This window comes from Amphiprion ocellaris, chromosome 1 (genome assembly GCF_022539595.1).
Source record: "Amphiprion ocellaris isolate individual 3 ecotype Okinawa chromosome 1, ASM2253959v1, whole genome shotgun sequence".
Classification (NCBI taxonomy): domain Eukaryota; kingdom Metazoa; phylum Chordata; class Actinopteri; family Pomacentridae; genus Amphiprion; species Amphiprion ocellaris.
The window spans coordinates 40,621,239-40,647,051 of record NC_072766.1 but is presented as its reverse complement, the minus strand read 5'-3'; the positions used below and the strand labels follow the sequence as shown (position 1 = coordinate 40,647,051).

At 42.3% G+C, this 25,813-nt stretch overlaps 1 protein-coding gene across 1 annotated transcript; it reads left to right on the top strand.

Moving 5' to 3' along the window:
* The first annotated feature begins 778 nt into the window (after positions 1-778).
* Positions 779-24,151, top strand: lingo1b (leucine rich repeat and Ig domain containing 1b). The gene is made up of 2 exons (XM_023274372.3): positions 779-1,081; positions 20,660-24,151. Exons 1-2 carry the CDS (start codon positions 1,070-1,072, stop codon positions 22,517-22,519), a joined length of 1,872 nt encoding a protein of 623 aa, XP_023130140.1. The 5' UTR covers positions 779-1,069; the 3' UTR covers positions 22,520-24,151.
* Positions 24,152-25,813: the final 1,662 nt, after the last annotated feature.

Sequence of the window (25,813 nt, the reverse complement as noted above, 5' to 3'; positions counted from 1 at the left end):
GGAAACTTCTCAAAGACTTGATAAAATTAAAGTAATTAGAATCCAAACCCTAATGAAATATAGACTCAGATGCAGAAAACAAAATAGGGATGTGTGAGCACTTGTCTCGCGGCTCATTCAGTGACCAGGACCACCACCACCACTCCACTAAATCCTCAGCCCTCTAATCTCCCGTAAACACTCCCCGACTGTGAAGCTTCCTTGGCACCGCCAGCCCCTTATACCCATTAGCACCGCTAAGCCAGTGCCTCTCGCCCCCAATACCCACTCCTCACAGCACAGGTGAGTTCGGCTGATGATTACCTCACTTTGCACTGTGGGTGGCGATAATCCTCAACTCTGGCAAGAAATCTCCAACACAGAGGAAGCACTTATCCATCCCTATCCGCCGCCGTCTTAAGTTGGTTAAGCGGTGGAGGGTTTGCATACTGCAGGAAGCTGGATTTCATTTGCTCCCTGTAGGTTCTGCTCCTCCTATTTAAAACTTGCTCATTTCCATCCCTCTTCTTTATTTATTTATTTATCTATATTTTTCCACATTTCCATCCCTTCTCCTTCTCTAACCTCCACACCATCCCAGGCATTCCACAAACAAGGAGGGAAAAAAGCCCCCACAGTGGAAATATGAAAAGGGGATGCTTCCAGTGCAATCAGGGAACATTTTCTCTCCATTTCTTTTCAACTCCGCTCGCCGCCCGCCTGTCTTCCTGCCAGTGCACTGCAGCTCCTCCCTCCCTCCGCCTCCCCCCTCCTCCCTCCGCCTCCCCCCTCCTCCCCCCTCCCCTCGCTCTCCGCTAGGTGCAGCATGTATGTGAGCGTGTGCGCGCCAGCAGAGCCGCCCGTGTGTTTACATGTCAGCCTATCAGTGCTGCCGGATTTAGCGCATCTGGAGAGGACGGAGGCATCTCTCAAATGCCCCTCCGACGAGGGATTCTCATCTCTGCACGCAGAATCCAGGTTTCCCGTTTGAATCTAGCCCGTCTCCGATCCCGCATCCCCGTCTCCATGCTTTCGGAGGCATTTTGAATTTCCTTGGCAACATGGAGCTGCCTGAATTAGAATTCTCTGCATGACAGTCCTGGTAAGTACTCTGTCTCTATGGTGGGCTTTGAGCACGGAGTCATTGGATCAGATTTATTATGGTGCAGTGGTGGGGCCAGGGGATCGCCGGGGACCAAATTAATGTCAGGAATAAAACTGCATCGCAGGCGACTGGAAGGGATGTAAAGAAGGGGGAATCATTCACTGTGGAGAGCAGCTCCACATCTTATTTGTGCTTTGTCATCCAGAAGGGTTTCATTTTCTGCTGTTCTGCTATGCAATCTGTGTTTGCACTGAGGAGATCACACATATGATGGGAGCATGTAACATCTGAATGTACAGTATGTGTAGTTTGGATATTTTTATGTGGTTTTTGTACTGATGCGTGTCTTCTGTGGAGGTTTTATTGCATGTTTCTGCGTGCTTCCTTTGCAAAAAAACAAAACAAACAAAGAAAACAACACCTATGTCCTGGCTTTTTCTATCACAGCTAAAGGTGTGAAGCTCAGCACGAGTGTGTGTTTTGTGTTTTGCCAGGGCGGTTTGTTGCTGCCTCCTAATCTGCTCATTAACATTCATGTTCTTTCAAATGCCAGGAAAACTCGTCCACACTTCCAGTGGAGCCTTGTGCGGTTGTTCACTTCCAGTGGCAGTCGGGGACCCTATGCAGGTGTCTGATTTGCCACAGGTTAGACAGATGGATGGACGGAGGGACGGACGGATGGATGGACGGATGGATGGATGGGGTAGCGTTGATGGAGAGGGTGGCTGTGGGGGATGGGGGCGGGTGACTTTAGTTTGATTATTTATGCAGGCCAAATGAACAATGTCTCATAGTTTGATTCCCGCTGCCCGTCGTATTTGCATCTTCATAATCATGGCTGCAACGCTCCAGCAGGCAGACAACTATGAGGGCGACTCTTCCTCTCTGCTTTTTGAACAGTGTAGTAACGTCCTCTGCAAGCTTCAGACCCCGACAGGCTCCCAGTGAAGGGTCCGCTCATCACGTAGAGGTTTTATGGGTTAGACAGAGCTGTTAATTGGGCCCCTGTAATCAGGTTATGATGGCTGATTGGAATCTCTCTCTCCCTCGCTCAAGTTTTTTTTTATTTTTTGGAGGAGTAGTTATTTCTGCGTGTCACTGTGTGTGCACGTCTGCAGCTCCAAACTAGTCAGCACAGATCCAGTGAAGTGAAATGAGCCAGGCATGTTTATGAGGGGAATTTCTGATTGCTGCATCTGAGTCATTTCACCGTCTCCAAGAAATCTGAATTGCAATCTACATGACATATTGTAAATATTAGTTTGTGAGGTTTGGATGTCTGTATGGATTCCAGCATGTGTGAAGGCTGGGAATTGCACAACCTGTACTGGCTGCTTAGCGGCACTGCTGCTGCTATTTTATAACACGATTAATTAGCCTGTATTCACAAGAAATTGGCACTGATTTGATTATACAAGATGCAAATGTTAAATGTGTATTCATTAAGACTACGAAATACATTTTTTAAAAATCAAATCTCCATCACTGATGCTTTTATCAAATTATCGCTGGATAAATTTGTTAGCATACACTGATCTATTTGCACCTTCGCAGGGCTACACGGTGTGAGCGTTTTACTAAAAACAGATGTGTGTGAACTGTAATGTATTTAGGAGCACATGTACAAATATGAAGCATTACACAACTCAGCTCAAGGAGCCTCTCTTTGTTTGCTTTGAACCGATGACACTGTTTTCATGTCTTATTCAGTGACCTGTAGCATCTGTGAAACCACAAGCTGCAGCTTCCTGACTGGTGAAAGTTTCTTCCGCTGCACAAAATTCTTGTGTTTGGTCCATTTTTCTCTACTAAACCTGCTGTACTTGCATTATCTGACACGACAGCTTCTTGAAAATAACAGGCTCATGAATTAAACTCTTTACAGTTATCAGAAAATGCAAGTAAACAGCTTAGATGAGCTACAAACATGTGGGAAGGCAGCAGCAAACACTTAGCCAGCGCTGCTAATGCAACACGTGTGGTGTTGACGTCACTTTTAGTCTGATAACTCTCACGTCAAGTTCCAGGATTAATTATGGTGCGTCATCTCAAGCTCGTTAAACAAACTGTATGGATGTTATCCAACCATTTAGCATCTCTTCTTAAGCTAAACAGAGACAATAACCACAGTGTTAAGAAGAGCAGCGCAGTCCTCCGCCAAGGCTGCTCAGTCGTTCTATCATTTCCAACGGATAAAATCTTTAATAAAAAATGACCTTGCACTGAGCACAGGCATGTGCTATGCATGTGTACGTTATGTACAGATACCAAATCACGTGACCTAAATATGTAGCGGGCGACAGGAACTGATGGGACTCGGAAACAAACAATTTAACAATATAATCAATTGTTCCTTGTATCATTTGCAAAGCTTAAGTCCCAATAAGTCCACAGTGATTGATTTGTAGTAGGATCACAATCAGCAGGCAGCTGACGTAGTGTTCACTTGTTGTCATGGTTACAGTGACGCTGCGCCGTTATCTCACAATGATACAGAAATCTTAAACAAATCCATGGATCCAGACTATAAGGACAAACGTATGCCGATCGTCACATAACTCTGCTGCATTCCTCGGTGGAGTAATGAACACATGTTGCTGCCCTCTAGTGGCTGCAGCAATGCTAGCTAAAATAAAGCAACTCCTAGTTTGTTAAAAGTAGATTTTATGATTTTAATCCAATACACTTTTGTCAAATTTAGCAAACATCTTCTCCCGGTTCAGTTAGCCGGTCTATGCGGGTAAAAGAGGCAGTCGGAGCAACAAATGCTCAACAAATCTGGAAAATGCTAACTGTCTACATACGAACAATCTTTCTGGAGAATTGCAGACTGCACCTTTAACTGGATTAACTAAGAAGAATCCTTTAATTGCATCACAGCAGCACAGAAAACACTGAGTAATGCCTGTAACCATGGTAACAATACACAAAAATGGAAGCTGTAAAACAAAAAATTAGGCTAATATGTCACTGACAAACTCTAGGCTAACATGTCTCAAGATTTTGTGCTTTAAAAGTCAAATTGTCATCAAAAGACTAAAATTTAAATCAACATCTGGTGCCAAAATGAACTCTGCTGAGTAGACTGTTTTTGACATTCAGAGCTAAGAATAACTACTTCATTATAGCGGAGCATAAAGTTTCAACAGATTAAAGGATAAATAATCACATAAATATGTATAAAGTAAAGCAACTTTGCAACCTAAAGTTCCTTATCTGCTCCCTAATATTTGAACTTAGACACATATGTGATCCTTAGGGCCAAATTTAAGCATCTAGTCTTGCTTCAGGAGTTAAAAAGCAACAATAACCTTCGATTCAAGTCAGATTTTTAGAAATAGAAATGCAATATTCCTTCCTTTTGGCTCTGTTTTAGTGGTATTTGGCTCTTTAGCTGCTAAATTCTGCTTTACGGTCGACCACCTTTATCCATCTGTCATGTGCTGCTGGGTGTGGGCTGGGCGATAATTTATTACATGATTCGTTCGATGAATTCTAAATTTTGTTTCGCGTGATGAGAAAAATGAAATCTATATATGTAACATAAGCTGTCGCTGTTGATTGGAGGCGCCTGCATGTGTCAGCTCTGCTTGCCAAAACACACTTGAAGAAAGACAGCGGGAGCTGACGACGACGAAACAGGACCAAAGAGAGGCGCCCGTCGCTGCATTGATATAGAAACTGTTGTTTTTTTAACTGAATCTGATGTCTGTAAACAAAGTGGCAGCGCAACGAATCAGTGGAGCACAGTGGGACGAGAGCTAAGCATCTAAAATCACAGCTAAAACACAGCCACCGTTGGCAGGTATGACAGGAGAGGACACTGGTGGAAGGAAGTCTTGGCGTTGTACCTCCAGAAAGACACGGTGCTTCTTTACACAGCTGAAATCCTGCTGCAAACAACAGTATAAACCTCCCAGCTGGAGGTATTTTGCAGAGGTAACACTGCCCTGCTTGCTGCCATTTTACTGGAGCTTTGCTTTTGTTGGCCTTGCACACAGAGCCCACGGAGGGAGAGGCGAAATAAAGAAAACCAGCTTTGAATCATGTTTTGTCTTCAATTTTTGTACGTTTTCTGGCCGGGTCAGCACCCTTTCTGCCGAGCCAGTGGCTTCATCAGAGCTTTTTCCAGAGAAGCAACTGCCTGCTGCAGCTTTAAACCACACTGACGAGGAGCTGTGAAACTCAACAACACGAAGGCGAAGTCGAGGCTGCAAAACCAAGACTGAAAGAATAACTAATAACATACTAAAAGACGATTAGCAACATAGAGGAGATCTGCAGCCGGGGGAAGATTCTCTGGGAATTAATTAATATGAAGTAGTCAGAAGAAATATGCATGTTATATAACAATATTGATGTTTTAAATGAAGGAGCAAAGGGTGGCATCCATTTTGCACACTTCTAACCATTTCCAGAAATGATATGTGTCCTGTGAAGACGATGTATTGATCAGACAGAATGCATTAAAAGCCATGACTAAACTATGAGGCCTTTAGGACGAGATTCAGTTGATTATTTTGAGCGTACATGGACTTGTTTGTTAAAAAAAATGACAGAGTAAAAGTCCAAACAAGAATTCAGATGCTTTTAGTTTGAAAAGCCACGGTAAATCAGGACATTTGTACCTGTAAGCCTCTAAAGCTCGCTCCGGTCCATAGCACCACAACTTCTAGCGAAAAAATCTGCTATGTTGAATCTTTCTGTGAGAGTTTATTTGATGTGTGAGAGGTCATGGATTCTGTAGGATTCAAGCTCCAAGTGTGCTCATGTCTTTGATAGATACAGCGCTCTTGAAATGAGAAATATTACCAACCAGAGTGGAGTGAAACCTTAACCGTGAGATCTCAGGGATAAAAAAGAAGGAAAAAAAGAACGCTGCGTCCTGGATGTGCTTCCCTATTAATCATTTTCACATTTATTTTGTAGTGCCACAAGTAATTGCCGGCTGGATTACTTTCCCAGGCAATGTTTTACCGAGCGAATGAGGCGCGACCTTTATCTGGAGTCACGGGGAGGTTGTCGGGGCGGATGGCTGGGCATACAAAGTGTCGCATGTCGACTCCAGAGGACAGGGTTTGCATCCACAACTCGGTTTTTGATTGGATTTAGGCAACAAAGGGAGGATTGTAGCAGCAGTGAAGACATTTCTGACTTTATGTAGCATAATAAACTGAATAAATTGACCTTTTTTTGTAACAAAAAGTCTCACTGAGCAGATATTGTATTGTGAGTTTGTATATTTTAGTGGGAAAATAAATAAATATGGCATCAGTGAGCTCAGTATCAACATTTTTGCAGCTTGCTAAATGCCTGCAAACATTTTCCTCATTATGTCAATACAAATTCATTATCTGGTCTGCATTATTTCTAATTCACAGCTTCACATTAGCGGTGTAAAGACATAATTTCTGGCTGAATAAAAGGTTAGAGAGCGAGTTCAGGAATGTTCGTGACTTTAAAGAGCCAATTTACTGCACTATACGTTGTTATACCTGAGCGAATGCCATATCCCAAACAAAGCGTAAAGGAGCCTGACACAATCAAAGCACGTTTCTTTTTTATTTTACAGCACTTTGTTCCACACTGTCACATGCTTAATACGTTCTGTGATGTACTACTCTACATAATACTGAAAAATACCCAATTTTCCTCTTGGTAAGATCAAATGGGGATCATGAAAGCTGAGGTAATTCTTCTTTAAAGTAGGATTTAAGTTTCTTTCTATTTCAAATGAAGCGAGGCTGACGAATCGTCCATCGGAGGAAAGAACAACCGGCAATATTTGCGGGGAAATTCAAGCCACATGTGGCCTCGTATTGTGATAATGGCTCGATTTGTTCCAGAGTTCGCTGCCGTGTGTGAGTGAGAACGACACTGACTGAATAATGCCACTTTCATTTGAAGCCTCTGTATGGCCACCGCCTTTTTATATTGGTGTCTAATAATAGCCCATTTTATTTACAGCTAAAATCAGGGCACTCCTGCACACAATAGTTTGTTTGTGATGGCCCAGAAAGGAGACAACTAGCCGGAGAATATTCAGGGTGTTTGTATTCACGCGTCCTCTGAAACCGGATCCGTCTTGAATGAAGATGCCGCTACATGATGGGAAACATCATCTACTTTGAAGAGGAAACGGCTGCCAGACGGGGTGTTTGCTCGGCGTCTGCTGGATGGAGAGGTGACAGACGGAGGCAGATCCGTCACAGGATACTCAAATTTGCGTTCGACAAATGTATTCCGAAGGTCACAGCCCTGCTGCTCTGCTGCAGCCTTCCTCATTTAAATTTAATAATAACAGCTTCATGCAAAACACGAGCCAGTCGGGGGGCTAGTGGGATGGAGGCCCGAGGCTGCCTCATCGCCATGCACCTGGGGAGGCTTCCAGCTCCGGCACAAAATAACAGAAAACCGATCTGATCACAGCGCAAAACTCGCAGAGAGCATCTTTCCTCGTTTATCCGCCCCTCCCCTTCTTTTGTGAACCCGCTGGACTGCTTTCTGCACTGTAAAGAAAGGACACAATGAGTTATTGCTCTGTATTCTCAAAGCTCGGAGGACCCGGCGAGTAAGCAATTAAGCCTATGGAAACTTCACACCTTATTTTCAACATGAAGGCTGAAGCCTCCCTTCAAAGAATCAGAGGTCAGGAACTCTGAGGAGGGAACCCGAACGCGTTGCTCGAAAACTGAATAGCTTAAGTTTCATTGTGTCGGTTAAAAATGCCACGGCATTCCAGCTTCATGTTTGCACTGTAACCACTGGTTATTTCCCAAGTGAGAAAATCTCTCATTGTTCCTTCTGTGACGGGCTGTAAGTGGCTTGTCAAAGGTAGAATTGCCTTTAGCATGGCATTTAGCCCTTTCTTTTCAATTTCAGCCCAAAACATCTCATATTCCCCGATGGCGAGTCGGGGATAAAGGTTTGTGTAATTTCCAGCTTATCCTACTTGACTTTCAGGATGAATGGGTGTTAATGAAGAAAGGACCTCTTTTGTAGTGGTACTCTTAGACAGTCGGCAGGCCAAGACGCCCATCTGCATGGTAATACTGTACGAAAGGTTACGCATGCTGCAGGGTTCAGCTGGTTAAACGCCAATCTGACTGATAGTGTCGATTCTGAGTCCAACAGGATGTAAATATCTCAGCGAGATGTCTTTAATTAGACGTCAGTGGAATACAATTATCGGTCTGCTGGGCCAAAGGGGAATGAACAATTAGAATAGTCTAAAAGACAGATTGCCCATCTCCTGACTAAATAAATACAAAAAGCATTAGAAGAAATGTCTTTGGGTTGCAAATTAATTCTCCATTTGGTAATATTTTCCACATCTGCAAAAAGAAAAAAGTAGAGAACAAATCTGCAGCTCTGTGCCGCTTCCAGTCTCTTCCGGTTAATTGTTTCGGTTCAGCAGCCTGTCTGGTTGGCTCCCATGGGCTCCCACTGACCCCCTATATAAAGCCGTGGGCAGCAGCTCCCAGCTCAAAAGACTCTGGAGTTCCTACACACTGTTTGTACGCTACCTGACCAGTGTGAAGCAGCAGACCGGGAGCTGGAGAATCGAGCGCCTGGCGGTGACGGTGGGACGTATAGCGACCCAAAGAGAGCCGCTACATAAAAGGCCACACCGGCTCTAAAATGAAAGTAATTACTGGACCATTTCTCACACGAGCAGGAAAAGAGTCCAGAGGAATGTAAGTGTCAAATCCAAATGCATAGTGAATGAGTCAGTAAGCGTGGCTCGGCCTTAGGCCACGCTCTATTGGCTCGCATTACTCACAGGAACACCGCGGTACTTGAAGGCTCTTGAGCTATGGTTTTACTCAGGCCTCTGTTCAGGTTTCTGGATCTGTCGGCTGTTTAATGCAGGTTTACTTTTAACATAAACCTAGAAGTGTTTTCATGAGTCAAAACTTTGTGTTTGCAGTGTTGGTTCATTGCAATGACATTGGCTGTAGACCTTGAGTGTAGTCACATTAATCCAACTTTGAGTCTCCAGATAAAAAATACCCAAATTTTACAAGTTATAAAGGACGAGATTAATGTTTTTTAACCATCAATTTGATAAAGAAGAAAAGCACTTAGAGAGCGCAGTACTCTGCCAAGGCTGTTCATTCCCCCATATGGCATTGTGTCAGAAATGCAGCATTTGTTTGTTAGTTATTGATGATCAGAAATCACAGCAAGATAGAATGCGGCCATTTAATATAGATGAACCCACAAACAAAATGACCTTGCACTGAGCACAGGCGTGTGTTCTGCATGTGTACGTTATGTACAGATACCGAATCACGTGACCTAAATATGTAGCAGGCAGCAGGAATTGATGGGATTCAGAAACACCCCACAATTTAATCAATTGTTCCTTGGATCATTTCTGACGGATAAGTCCTGATAAGTCCACAGTGGTGGATTTTTAGTAGGACCACAATCATGTGATCATCAGCAGGCAGCTGACATAGTGTTCACTTGTTGTCATGGTTACGGTGATGCTGTGCTGCTATCTTGTAATGATACAGAAATCTTTAACAAATCCATGGATCCAGACTATAAGCCACATCACTGCCAAAATCTAATCAATTGGTCCTTCTGTCATTTCTGACCTTCACTGAAAAGTTCATCTAAGTCTGTTAGTCCGTTTTTGAGTAATGTTGCTAACAGACAGACAGACAGACAAACCAATGCCGATTGTCACATAATGATGAACCTACATTCTGCATTTGCTCCTTAAAGGGCGGTTGCACATTGAAATCTAGACATCTGAGCCAATCTAACTCATGTAGTTTACCATCAACATGTCCACAAAATGGAAAACATAAAACTGCCAAACAAATTCACAACTATCTAACTTTAAATTCATTCCGTGACTCAAAAATAGAGCTTTATATATCAAAAAACAAATGAAAAAGTTGAAATAAGTTGTTTTGGGGCTATATAGCTGTTGACGGCACTAATATTGATTCTATTATAGCGGTTCACAAGATATTTAGAGCCTAAAACCAGAGTTATCCGTCATTTTTATGTGGCTCTGTTTTAACCTGCTAGATTCAATTCAGCTCAGTTTTATTTATATAGCGCAGACTCCCAACATATGTCATCTCATTTCGCTTGGCGTGGTAATCTCCATGGTAATGTCACCCCTTCACCAGGTCTTCTCCTGACCGTCAGGTTCCCAGCTGTAGGAGCTATATTTAACTAAGTGCACTGAACAAAGCCATGTAGTTACAGCAGGACAACTAAACCTGAAGCAATGTTTCGCCACAGGAACTGAGCTGTCTTCAGTTAGTGGTGCAGAAAATGCATGAATGTGTTTTTATGTTTGATCCTGATTAGCTGCTCGGTCCGTTTTGCTCTGCTGATAGAAGACAGATGAGTCTATTATTAGTCTATTGGCATTTATCACAGAGAATATTCATTTTCACTTTGATTCTGCCAAGAGCTAGAGTGATTTCCACGTGTTCTTCATTACGTGTCAGAGCTAAATGCAACTCTTGAGTTTCGTGTTTAATTGAATAAAGTTGACATTTCAGAGCTCTAATGTGCAGCTGTCGTGTCGGAAATAAACGTGGAAAAATGAAAATATTAACTAACATCATCTGTGGTAACAGCGCTTCTTATCGTAATTAATTTTTATAGTCTTTATAGCTCTCCATTACAACAATCTGTTCCTCTTGACTGGAGTCCACAGCATGCAATTGGTTCATTATGGGAGGAAGAAGAGTTACATGACGCAACAAACTCGAGTGTGAAGATAAAAAACCAAACAAAGAAAATTGGCAACCACATCATCAGCTTCAGTTGGAGGTTTTAGGTTTTTGTGAGCCAGCTAACTCCAACTCAGCTAACTTGAATTTCCCCAAGGGGATGAATAAAGTGTCTATCTACACTACTGTTCAAAAGTTTGGGGTCACCCAGGCAATTTCATGGTTTTCATGAAAACTCACACTTTTATTCACGTACTAACATAACTGCACAAAGGTTTTCTAATCATCAATGAGCCTTTCAACACCATTAGCTAACACAATGTAGCATTAGAACACAGGAGTGATGGTTGCTGGAAATGTTCCTCTGTACCTCTATGGAGATATTCCATTAAAAATCAGCTGTTTCCAGCTACAATAGTCATTTACCACATTAACAATGTCTAGACTGGATTTCTGATTAATGTTATTTTCACTGGAAAAAAAATAGCCTTTCTTTCAAAAATAAGGACATTTCTAAGTGACCCCAAACTTTTGAACGGCAGTGTATTTGGATCATTCCAGAATTGGAGGACATTTGAGCTTCAAAATTTTGGAAAAATAAACCTTCTCTTTTATAGTTTTCTGCTCTATATTCATCAATAATGAGTAATAAACTATCAAAGGCTTGATTGGCTCAGCTTCCACATCAATGGCACCATTTTTATTCCATGTTTTCTGTGCTGTTTGCTAACCCTACTCTAATCACAGTAACAGGGTTGCTAATCCATGCTAATGTGAGCTTTTTCTCAGCAGTAGAAGCTAGATATTTAGCTGTTACTGCTGACCAAGAGGACAAACTGACTGATGGAAAACAGTCCAAAGAATTAGTCTGATCCTGTTAAGATGAGGTATAATATGAGTGAGACCTTCAGTCAAGGCTGACAACGTGATGAAAAAAAAGCTAAGAATGTTATGCTAACAGTGTAGCGTGCACGTTGTGGAACACATGTTACATGCATAGTAATTATTATTTAGAATATTATGTTGATTAAAAACAATATTCCCACAATTACAAGATATATCAATGAGAAAAATAATACCAAAAAAAGGAGATTTCAATTTTATTTCAACTGTTTTATTTGAGATTTAATTTGGTCATCAGGGGGTTGGGACAAGAGAAAATTGGCATTTTAAGGGGAACTCCAGACTTCTTTGGTATTTTTTAAAATATATTTTTTTTAGATTTGGTCTCGGAACAAGTACATTTACACAACAACTGCATGTTTTGATATTTTGTAAATGGATTATTTTAAATTTGGATGGGTGGGACTTAAAATGTCCTCCAATTCTGGAATGACTCGTCTATGTAATTATATTGTAATACTAATTTTGGAATGTTCCCCTGCTCAGTAAACCTAATGTCAACATATTGGAAGATTTCTGAGTTCCATTTGTTGTTCATTGGGTGTTTGGGAACAGCCCGCTTCAAGCCTTTATGTCTAGGATTGCAGCATCTTGGGCGATGCTTCATGGTCGTGTTTTAAAGGACAAATCCAGCACCGTTGACGCCATAAGCATTCAGATTGACACCAAGCTTCAGGTTAAGAGAAATCAGTGAGAGCATATGCGTGCAGTAAACAAGCTTTTATTCGAGCGCCGCTGACACCCACATGCTTCAGCGGGAGTCTTCTTCAGGGCGTGACATGTAGGTGTCGGCTCAGAACTCCGACTGCTTTGAATTTTCTTTTTGTTATGTTTTTGTGCCTCTAACCTACAACTAAAAACAGCAACGTCTAATTGGAAACACACAGAAATCAGCCTCAATCACTATAACGTTGACTGACAATACAGAAGATGGTGACTAAGCTGTATCTACAAATGTTAAATGTAAATGTTGAACAGATTTGATGGATGTTTTGCAACATAAAAATTTAAAAAAAAAGGTTCATTGGATTGTTTCAGAAGCACTATCAGAGATGATTAGATTAGTCTCGAACACGCCGACCACTTATGTGACGACAGGAGCCTTCTGATCTGGAGGCAGATTATTTCCAGACCAGCGGCTCAGAGGATGAACGTGTTAAGGACGATGCAGTTCCGACTGACTTGCTATTGGCCGGCGCCCTTAGGGGGCCTTTGAACATAGCGCTGGTCCTGTGGAGGTGTGCACGCCGTCAGCAGTCTCAACATGAGAGGGCATACGACTGCAGTAGTAAAGCACCAACAATTCCCTTTCAAAAGCACACGTGCATCATCAAGGTGTGCGCTTAAATGGACTGAAGCGCTCGATGCTAAAAGCTCACATCAATTACCGCTTTGTTCTGCTTCAAACTGGAGAAAAATGATTGCAAATTGGAAAAAAAACTGACACTAACAGTTAAATTACATAAGTATTATATATAAAAGCCCATAACCTGCTTGGCCAGACACCCCTCACCACCACCACGAGTCATGATTCCTGATAACTGGATAAATTCAGTGTTGAGATGGACGGAGTCAAATGGAAAAGTCTACTAGACAGTGTTATTTTCTCTTCCATTAACCACAGCTGCTTGTTTAGAACAGGCCACCATGATCGCTTCATGTCCCTTGCCATCTTCGAGGCCATTCATCTACAGCGTCAAATTGAAAACTGTTCAGCATAAGTGCAAGAGCTTTGGTGTCTACCAGGACTTCAGGCTAGATTTGTTTGCTTTATTGGTTTGTTGCTGAGCTTGAGGTCTTTTATGTATCTATTAAGCTGTGCTTCAAAAGTCAATTCTGGTACAGCTTTGATACTGGTATACTGGTCAGTCTAAATCCTGGCCTTATTTTGTGCCAACATAAAGTTATCTGCAATATATCATAATATAACACCTCTCTTAAGCTGTTGTAAACTGCCTCTTAAAGAGCCTCACAAAAATAAATCTGCAAAAATACTGCTGAAGGATAGATTCAATAAAAACTATGCTCCAAATCCTGCGCAACCAGGCACTACAGCTAATCTACAGTATTTCTACTGATATGCATGTCCCCTGTCTTCTGCTGTATTGATTAAATTATTTTTACAAAACAATGCTCCAAACGCTCCCGTTACTGATGTAAATCTTTTCAACTTTGAAATTTTTGGGCTTCTGTTCCCTTATTATTATGCATTATGGGATATGAAGTAGGGATGTAAGTTTTAAAGAATTTTCTTGACTGATATTGAGTATTGTTATGATTTAATATTCATTAAATCTACTATGTATGTTTCTCCACATGCCAATAAACCAAATTAAATCATATTTGGATATTATCCACAAACGTGACTATAGAAATGCTTTCCCAGTAGATTTCAGTGCATCTACAATAGGTGAGCACTGTCCGGAGGTCATTAACTACCACAGAAGCATTTGTCATGGTGCCCATTGCCAGCTAAACGTGCACAATCCACTAAAATTGACTAAATAAACTGTCTATAGTGTGAGTGACTGCAGTGTTCAGCAATACAATATTGTTCCAGACATGCATGTCCCCTGTCTTCTGCTGTATTGGTTAAATTATTAATGGCAGTAAATCAATTAATCACTAACATCCCTAGTATGAAGTGTTCCGAGTAGTTCCGCGGTAACTTATTTTTCTTTGGAACTTCAATCGATCCTTTTCTTTTGAACTGGGCTATCAGAGAAACACAGCGTGAGGATCTATTGTGCATTATCGTAGACATGAAAACTGACACAGGCAATTAAATATGGTCAAACACTTTAATTTTTGCTTCAAAGAGAATCCTCTGTACATTTTTTTGCTTGTCCTCCCCAATGATCGCTACCATTATCCTGAGTCCTCCTGACAGTATCTGCTTCCAAAAATAAGCCTGGGTGTGAGTATCTTCAATGCAGTAGCTTCTGGGGCAAAAAGTCTCCGCCTTTCTGGCCGAGCGCCCGAGAGGCAAGAGGATACTTCTGTCAGAAAAAGAAAGATGGAGGGTTCTCTGACCCCATGCAGGTGTGTCTCTGCATCTCAGCAGGGGTAGTTCCCATGCACTGAACCATTTTGTCCTTCTCTGAGCATTTGATCCTGGCATGGTGGACCGCCAGCGCCTGGAGTTTCGCTTTAGGTTTTGCAGGGGTTGCTACCTTTAACTCTGACTTCCGTGGAGGATTTGTTTTCATGGGATTTCTCATATCTGGCTGCTCGTTCTTCTGGAGGCTGCTGATTAGCTGGCAAACCTCACTGCATACAGTTTTCAAGCCTCTGTGCTCACCCAGCCAGGGTTTATTCCAACATTATTGCAGGTTATTGCATATTTGGAATGTTGTTCCTGTTAGTGTATTAAGCTAGGACATGTCAACATCTGCACTAGCTAGATATTTGGCTTTCTTTTTTTTATTTTATTTCCGAACCAGTCATGTCGATTCTTTCAGAAAATTCACTGATATAATAAAAGACTCGGCTGGTGTTGTTCCGTCTCAAGATATTCTAAAAGACTTGTCTCCATTATCTCCCACAAACACTTCACTTTCGATGCAGCCCACAATGTTTTCTTGTTTGTTTGCTTCCTGACTTTTAAATGTTTGCTTTAAATTTGTCACTCAAACACAATGGAAGCAATCGTAGCGTTTCCCATTCACCGATTTATTTGTCACGGCCTGCCACAGTATCAGCTTCATCAATTGACCGCCATACATTGATTTTCTTTCGTTTATTGATGATTTAAAACAGGTGAAATGTGGTTTCATCGTGGAGCTGCCCTCTCACAAACACACCAACGATGAACCCGTCTGAACGGCCCCTCCTCTCTGTGCACATCCTGAATCTAAATATGCATGGGATTGTTGCTGGGTTTTCCCTGCAGAGAAGATGGCTGGTTGAATTCCTGAATAAAAAATCCAGTGAGTGCACGAATGGTTAGTGTCATGAAAGGCCCTGCACAGATCTATCCCAAACTGATGCATTGCAGTAGGGCTGGCCGACAGAGCTGACAACTCTGTGATGATAAAACGTTTTATTTTGGTCGATATAACCAACAACTATCGATCATTTTTAATAAAGGCCAGGGGAGGAAAAAGGTTTATTTTGAATACATGGAGGTAATAATTTTCATGGCACACATTTACACAAAATAAATAGAGATTTATGAATGGCTTAACCTTCATACATTTAAAAAAAAAAAAAAAACATGCACCAAACTCCATATGCATCCTCGGATCAGGCTGCAGGAGTAAATCACTTAGATGGGAGGTGATGGGGGACATTTAGGAGGGAGAAACATTGGTCCCTGTTGGTTGCAGCCTCCACCAGGGGAGATCTGCTGGCACAGATTGGTGTGATAAGAGCTCCAGGTGGACACAGACTAGCATGCCTCGGGAGACCTGCACAGCAGCCATGGGCGAAGGGCTTCATTATGAAACTATATGAGCTCCAGCACACTTGGAGATTGTTTATAAAACTGAGCTTAGAGCTGAAATTAGTTCAGTTTTTTCATTGTGGTTTACAATGAAGGCATTTAGGCAACACTATTTAACATTTTTATGAACAGTTTTCTAATTGCACCGATGAAAGCAGGCCTACATAGTCTCAACAACAGCCTTCAGAAAGCTTTTAGCTATTGAAAAAGACATGCACACAAAGATGGTGGCACCATTTGAGACAGTTTGTAGCTTGATAGATTTGTCCAGCCACATTTTTATTTACTTTCCAACAGGCTGCCCTCTGTGTATCTGTGTATATCCACCTAGATCTACTGTTTATTTACTCTTATTTCTGCTTAGATTTGACCGGGTTTTCCTGGGATCCCATTTGTGGTGCTCAAGTTTAATCTAAGAAGTTAATCAGGTTTGAGGTTCCTAACAGGGACAATTTTTAAAAAATAACTTTCTTAACCAATAATCTGCAGGCTAATCAACCAGTAACTGACAAATCCATGATTATCAATACAGTCTCATAGGAGAGCTACAGTAGCACGCTTTAGTTTGCCAGGTTCATAAATGCGCTAGCTGGCAGCTATTAAGCATCAAAGGACATTTTCTCATGGTTGCACCTTATTAGCTAAACTCCCACAATGCTCTCTGCTTTGCAAACATGAACCGGCTGTAGTCTGAGTGACCCCTCCTCTGGCTCCACCTGGTGGGGCAACCAGGTAATACAACTAATCTGTAAGCTAATTTTCCCACATGCATGTCAGTTAGAGCGATTAATCATTAACATCCCTGGTTCCTAGGCTAAACGTTGTTATTCTAGCATGCTAACTAGCATTTAACCAACTCTGTGGCGATGAGAAGAGGCACAGAAATGCCATCGCAGCGTTACATGAACTTTCTTTATGTCATTTTCTGGGCAGCAAACATGGCTGAATAACTGATAATGAAATCTGGACACATCTATGCACTTTACGACAGACTAGATCAACTTTACAACCTGTGTCGACATGCATTTCACTGTAGCTGCGACCACTTGCTGGTAACTTCTCTCATGCAAACCCAGAGAGAGCTGCTCACATCTCACAACAACATCCTGCTGGACCTACATCACATTCAGTTGTTTTTTTATTTAACACAAAGCACTTGGCAATTAAAATATACGCAATGCAGCAGCCTATAGATTATTTAATATTTTGAGAAATGTAAAAAAGCGTCGGTGTGCCTCCTTCCATCAAACATTCACCCCCGCCTTCCCTTGCCATCAGCTACCGCCACAAATAGACTAATTCTGTAGGAAACACAGAATCTCCATCTTTGAAATCCTTCACTTTACTCCTTCTTTTTCGGCTGTAGCTTCCTTTTTGTTTCATCTCTGCGACTCTCTAAACAGCTGCAGGATAATCAAAGCTGTGGGATGTGTTTGCCACTGAACAACAAGTTATGTAGTCTATAAGAGGTGTGCTAATGAGCACACAGTACACTGAAGAGAACTAAAGCTGTGAAAGGAGTCTAGTGACTACAATACTGTCATAAACAAAAGTAAAAGCAAGTAATGCTGCTTGAAACGTGGGGGAGAAACTGTGCACTGTATACAGTACGTTTGACTAAAGAAGATGCCTTTCTTCTAATGCATACTGCAGAATAAAAACAAACTGAGCTTTTTCACTTTGCTAAAGAGTGTTTGTGGAGAATTGAATGCTCCCATGTACAATATAGGGTTAAGTCAAGAGGACATATGATATGATTTCATGCCAAAATGGATCAATAAGCAGCACTGCTCAGAAAAAAATGTCCAAACAGTAAAAGCAAAATGAAAAATTATTAAAGCTGCACTGAAAATTCAAGACAGCAGGCACAAGTTGCAAATAGCGTGCAATTTATGGGAAAATAATAAATATCACAAATTGGTTTGCAACAAATAAAGCTTGCAGCTCAAATTTGGTTGGTTTTCCATTATTTATTTACAGTATTTTGCCTATTTTCGAAACACCCAATTACCCCTCTGATGTAAATATCCTAAAAGTGTTTACAACGTCACGCTGCACACCGAAGGTACTTAACAATAGCTAGAAAAAAAGCAAAACAGCTGCAGGGCATCCATACACTGATGCATCTGAGCTCATTCGTCTGCATGCTGCTTGCAGACATTCAGTGACCCATTAGAGGCGCACACCTTTCCTCTTGGTTCTCCCCCGTATGACGCCTCGCAGCGCCACGGGGGAGAGGAGATGCAGCAATTCAAGGCAAAAAGAGACTAATGGTGAGCCCAGACATGCTTTTGAGAGAAGACTGTGACAGGGTGAGAGGTCTGCAGAGAAAATGCAAGCAGTCACAAAAGGGCAGAGAGAAAAGGCTTGTCCACTCGTATTATTCCCCTGCACAACGCTATGGAAAAAGAGGAAGGGAAAGAATCAGGGTGGGGACAGAGAATGCAATAGATCATGGGATAAAATAACCTCAGAACAGCATGTTAAAGCTCACTCCATCATGTAAAAGCTGTAAAGTGTGTTTTGCAGCCGAGGAACTTGTTTTGTTTTCAGAATTTCAGCTCAAGGTCAAAGCAGAGTGATGATACAGTGAGCAGATATGGACTGGAAGGCCAGATTACACAGATAGTCGGCCTGCCGTTACTACACTCTGAATCATAAATCATGCATGAAACGCTGCTAAAGAGGGAAAAAAATAAGACTCTGCATGTGATTGTCTTCGATTAGCGGTGACATCAGCAGGCCTCTTCCTCATCCCTGCTTTGACGAGATAAAATCGTATACTGTGTCAAACAGATAATCATGTCACCAGCTCTCTGCACTGAATATGTTCCTCCACAAGTTGAACTACACAACATAAACGCACCGAAGCGCAGTTTGTCCATTTTAGAAAACATTTCACCGCCACGTCTGAGGAGCCTACACTCTGTCCATTTGTAAATGCATGTAATTAGTGGGAGATAGGAGTGGGAGGTCACCGACACTCACTCTGTCAGGATGCCTCTTACAATAGCCCCATACAGGCTGGACTTACTCCCAAAGTGTCTGACATACGCAGCCAGCTGAAATTAGCAGCTCCGGTGGAAGTGAAAATGGAAGCTGCAATTATTGTTCCATCGGAGGAGCTCAGACGGCGATCCGAGCCGCCTCGGCCGCCGTGACTTTAATTCACTAAGAGTGTGCAATTTGTACCGTTACAATGAAAACAGAATCATTCTAATCTCCACTATCAAGTTTAATTTTTGGTGTTTTTTTTGCAGAGCTACAACAGCATGGTAGACAGCCAAATAGGTTCTAAAAAGCACTACACTGATCATCTGAAGCGCTCTTACGGGAACATTTTGTGGTGAATGGCTTATGGAAAGGATCTGCAGTGTCGATTCAGCTCCCACGTATTATGATAACATGATGAATATTTGGACAGAGACTGTATTAACCTCTCATAATGGAGTTTCCCTTTGCAAAATTTAATTTAGATTTTCTATGCATCACTGTTTGTTCTTTACTTTTTCACATAATGCAGATAAACTGTATGTTTATCACACATGCTGCTTCACTTTAAAGGTATTTAGATGCTTTTTTTTTTTTGCTCAGATACGTAAGTAAAGCATTGATCAAGTCCGTGTAAACAAAATAGTGGTGATGCTCAATAAAAATAAATCACAAAATCACTTTTCAGGAGGCTCTTCTAAGTGTGCGTCCCACAGATGTAGCCGTGGCTTAAACTGCATGATTGATGTGAGAAGTACAGCTTGAAGGTTTTACCAGGTTAAAGTGCCCCTGAGTCAAAATCAAATAAGGGCTTTAAAGTCCTCTGACAATCTCCCTCCCTCCATCTATCAACACTTGGCAGCAATCTGTTTCATATCACTGCAAGGTCAACAGCTCAGTTGTGGCACGGGATGTGTTAAGTTTGCAAATGTTTTGTTTTTTTTGGGTGGGAAGCCATTTAAGGACGCGATGTGTCATTTTTTGGCTGCTAATTAAAAAGCGGTCCGTACGAGCGGAGAGGACGTGTCGCTGATATTTGGCAGTAATCGTTTTTCAGCAACACTCAGGAGTGAGAAGCACAGCGGGGTGGTTACACTGCGCGACCAAGCCCTTTTATTGATTGGCTGATTCCATTACTTGTGAGGAAAGCCACCATAATGAAATTTTATGCAAGGAGAGAGAGAGGAGGCAGCTTATATCTTTGTAGAAAAAAAGAAAAAAAACACGAGCAGAATTGTGATTTCTCAAGACTCTGCAAAGCATTTTTCCAAAGGTTTCGTGACGCAAAAGTGTGTTCGGCTCCTATTGGGGGTTATTTTGAGAAAGGAGCCGAAATGTGCCAATAATTTGAAAAAACTCCTCAGTATCAGATGCTGCTATCGAGCTGTTAACACTTATTTTATCTTTACAGGAAGGCATGTCGATGATCTTGTTATTTCTATGCTTTGGAAGCAGCCATATCTGTCAGAGCTTTTGCTTCCTGAAATCCATTAAAATCTAAAAGCTGGTTCTTTTTCCATGTGCCCACAGGTAAGCAGTAGGATGGTGTCCGGGGAGGCAGGGGGGCACAGCTACTTGGTGGCGTGCTGGCAGCCCATCCTGATCCTGATGCTCGGCACCGTCCTCTCCGGATCCACCACCGGTTGCCCCTCCAGATGCGACTGCAACGGCCAGGAGCGTTCGGTCGTGTGCCACCGACGGAGGCTGGCGGCTCTCCCCGAGGGCATCCCCACCGAGACGAAGCTGCTGGACCTCAGCAAGAACCGTCTGAAGGCCCTGGGGCCCGAGGAGTTCATTAACTACCCTCAGCTGGAGGAGCTGCAGCTCAACGAAAACACAATTTCCTCCATCGAGCCCGGGGCGTTTGGCAACCTCATGAACCTCCGGACTCTTGGTCTGCGCAGCAACCAGCTGAAGCTCATCCAGCTGGGGGTGTTCACGGGCCTCACCAACCTCACCCAGCTGGATATTAGCGAGAATAAAATAGTCATCCTGCTCGACTATATGTTCCAGGAGCTGTACAACCTGAGGGCTTTGGAGGTTGGCGACAACGACCTGGTGTTCATCTCGCCCAGGTCATTTCATGGTCTCAGCAACCTCGAGAGCCTCAACATTGAGGGATGCAATCTGGCCGCTGTGCCCACTGATGCCCTTAGCCATCTGCACAACCTGTTGTCACTCCGATTACGCTATCTGAACGTCACTGTCATAAGGGATTACTCCTTTAAGAGACTGTATCGGCTCCGAGTGCTGGAGATTTCTCATATGCCTGCCCTGGATACGATGACCCCGAAATGCTTGTTTGGACTCAACCTCACATCTTTGTCCATCACAAACTGTAATCTCACCGTCATCCCCTACCAAGCCATCAGCCACCTAAGACATCTTCGGTTCCTGAATCTGTCTTTCAACCCGATTCACACCGTAGAAGGGAACCAACTGTCTAATCTCCAGAAGCTCCAGGCTTTTCATTTGACTGGCGGGAAGCTGGCCGCCATTGAGCCCTACTCTTTCCGCGGACTCAACCACCTCCGAGTGCTCAACGTATCTGGCAACAGCCTGAGCACCCTGGAGGAGTCTGTCTTCCACTCGGTGGGGAACCTGGAGACCCTGGCGTTGTACGACAACCCCCTGGCCTGCGACTGCCGCCTGCTGTGGGTGTTTCGTCGGCGGTGGAGGCTCAACTTCAACCGGCAGCAGCCCATGTGCGCTTCACCCGAGGTCGTGCAAGGAAAAGAGTTCAAGGATTTCCCCGACATCCTCCCTCCGGACTCTTTCACCTGCCAGAAATCGAAGATCGTGGATTACAAGGTGCAGGAAAGCCACGTGGACGAGGGAACTACGGTTCACTTCGCTTGCCAGGCTGAAGGCAATCCGATCCCGGCGATCATGTGGCTTTCCCCGAAGAAGGAATACATCACCACCAAAACTATGGGCTCAAGACTTTCTGTGTCTAATGACGGTACCTTGGAGGTGCGTTACGCCCAAATCCAAGACAATGGCACCTACTTGTGCATTGCGAGTAATGCAGCAGGAAACGACACCAAAGCTGCTCACCTGTTTGTACATAGCTACTCCCCAAACTGGCCCCACCAGCCAAACAAGACATTCGCCTTCATTTCCAACCAGCCGAGCGATGAAGGCGCTAACGTGACCCGGGCCACAGTTCCGTTCCCATTCGACGTAAAGACACTCATCATTGCGACCACCATGGGATTTATCTCTTTCCTCGGAGTGGTCCTGTTCTGTCTTGTAATATTGTTCCTCTGGAGCAGAGGGAAAGACAACACCAAGTCGAGTATAGAGGTTGAATATGTGCCACGTAAAGAGGAGGCGGAGGAGGCCAGTCCGACCGAGGCACCGGTGCAATTTAACATGAAAATCATGTGAACCTCATTAAAAAAAATAAGAGGTTTTAAGCTTACAAACTGCAGTCGGGATGCATACTGTCCCCGCTTCGAATATGTACTCAGTCTATGAGCGATAGAAATTGCACAGCAGCAAACGCATCTTGACACTATACCCTTCTTCTTTTCTTTTTTTACTTCAGGGACTGAATCTTTCAAATCAAATGTTGAATTTCAAATATTCAAATTTCTGTAAATTTGTATTGGCAATACTCAATCAGTATGTTAACATGCACGCACAACCTGATACATGGCGTGTGTGACCCGATCAAAGCACATGGATTACAGCCGGAGATTAACTTTCAGGTATGATCTTTGCATCGACTGAGAATGTTGGATCTCATTCCTGCTTCTTTTATTGTTTCATTTTGATGGAGGTACAAAGCACAATAAGCCCCAACGAGAGCTGAAGTTCTGCCACCAGAAAATCTAAGCCGAAAGCAGGTATCTTTATTTCCATAACAAGCAACTGACAAGTATGACACAAGTATTTTTACTTTTAGACAGAGAACACACAGTAACACTTTGACAGAATAATGACTCAAGAAACAAGTCCTAAAATTACAAAGACGGAGAAATCAGAGACTAAATTTGAAGGTCATATTTGGAGTTGTAATGTTCAGAGTGCTGCAATATTACCACAAAAAGATGCTTTTTTTTTTTTGGAATTTAAAAAATACTAGTAGTGAGTTGGTGGGTTCGAGACAGAAGCGTAAGTGTGCCTCACCACCCGTCGTGTGTCGCTGAGCGGTGGCCTTTTAACTATTTTTCAACATCATTAAACTGTGTTTTGAAGTTCGCTCTGTGCACTCTGCTACCGTTGTCCTCAAGAAATCGCGTCTGAAAAACTTCAAACAGCAGCTTGGATCTCCATTAGTCCTCTGAGACGAGGAATTCTGTCAACTGGTGTTCAAATGTACTGTGTTGATCAGTCCTAGTACCTAGAATATTACCTGAACTGGTCAAGTGTGCATGTTAACACACTGAGCAAGAAAAACAAAGCCAGAGTATGTGCTCCTCTCGGCCAACGGAGTAAGTTTGTCATTTAAATGTATTGACATGTTGCGCTATACATATTTTTTCGGTATTTTATTCTTCCTTGTACATTTACGCTATGGCACAATAGTAATGCTTTCAGTGGCTGTGGGTTCTGAACATATTACAATCTGAAGAGCAGATTGAATATCCAGTGTAATATTTTTTAAGCAGATTGTTTAACTGCTTTCCAGAGTGCATAACTGCACCCCTGAAAATCGTCAGATTAACAATCCATCATCCAAAATGACGACGTTAATTTGTTTATCTATTTGGCAGCACAGTGAGCGCGAGCACTCCGTCCAAGTCCCGAGGTTATGTACCGTCGCCATTCATCTTAAAAGTGGTGACATTGTTAATTTGTTGCCTTAAGTAACCCATTTTCCAGCTTTCAGCTGAGCAATACCCGATATTTATGAGTAAAATGGAGTTTAATGCCTCCTAAGGATTTTATGTTGTCTAATTAATTTCACAGTCAAGGTCTGCTCTGAAGATAATGTGTTCATTAACTCTTAAAATACTTGTTTCAGAAGGGTTGGGCAGATGGAAATTCTATTAAAATAAAGAACATTTTATACTACGGGGTGTTTATTTTATGCTAATCTACTATAAAAATGAATGTGAATGAATGATCTCCTGTGCTGCAAGTCAAGTAATGTTCACACGGCTAATTGCTTTACTTCGGAGACACAGTGTGAAGCAGGTTTTCAGAATAGCCCTGACATACTTATGCAGCCTTTTAATGTTGCCAATAAGGTCATAAAATGACACAGCATCCAGCGTTATGACCTGGTGGGAATGTTCCAGCATATACATCAAATTCCCAGAGACGTGCGTTTGTTTATTTGCAGGCAAAATGTCACGTTGGAGCTGCATATTTTACATTTGGGCTCGTCTCTTAGCTGCAGCTTAATATGATTATGATGCACAGTTTTAATCCTTACAATACACAATGTATGTATGAGGCTAATGCGCACCTATAGGTCATGAGGAGCGGCGGATTAGAGCTTCACTGGGATTAGCATGAGGTCGGCACGAGCGCTTATCTGTGGTAATTTAGAACTGGAGTTAGCTGTCACGAGGGCTGTTTAATGGTTGATTGTAGTGACAACAGATGCTCAAAACAGAAATATATCACGGCATGGTGAGCTAGACACCAGGGGAGATGCTACGTTACACTTTAAAGCCTGATAATAATGACACCTGCTCATGTATCAGAGCAGTAAATGTCTGATTCAAATCGCAGTGACACCAAATGACAAATTTATAGAGGTTACACAGGTGATTTCATTATGGTCACCTCCATCCAAATGGTAAAAATGCTACAGCTGAGGTGTCTTATTCATTCTTTTTGACAGACGGCGGTGAAGCTGAATCCAAGAATAGAATCTAGAAGAGTTCAGGTTCGCACGAACTGCTGAAGGCTACTGAGAGGAGAAGCACCATGAAGTGATACTTTCTGAAGGGCTGCTAACTAACCCGGCTCAGGCTTTTTCTGAATCAGAAAATAGCATTACATATTCTCTGTCCTTGTAGTTCCGATTATGTTAACAGAGGCAGAGGATGAAATAAGGCTCTGGCTGCACACTCTTTCAGCGCATTATCTGCTAGGAAATCAGCCCGAGCATGTCACTGCATCAATTCTGGGGCACCGGAAAAAGTTACCCCATGAAACAGAAAGCAACTGGAACGAGCAGATATCATTTCCTCTAAGAGAATATGTTGGAATAACTGACATGATCCTTATATTTGGTATAGTATTGTTTTAGAAATTAACAAAAACAATACTATTAATCAGAGAAGGAAACAGTAAATAGTGAAAAAAAATGTTGAATTTCCAACTTTCTGGCAGTCCTTAAACTAATCATGTGTGATGCACAGTTCCATCAGCAAAATTAACCCAGTCCAAGCTTAAAATAGTCATATTTCATTAAAATCACTTTACTCACATTTACGCATCAAATTAAAATTTAAAAAATGCCAAAAATTAAACTCTTTGCATGAGTTTGATTGTGTAAAAAACAAATAATTCTGCACTTGTTTGTGCAACAGAAAAGTCATGAATGACTCAGCTCTGACTAAGAGTCATGTGGCAAAAAATCAGGAAACTTTCAGTTGAACTGCAGGTAATGTTTGCAACATATAGGAGAGAATTTGCAGCAAAATAAATTAAAATAGTAAAATACATATAGTATGTAGAGCACATTTTGTTCCCAGTATTGGTTAAACCTATGGGCACTTA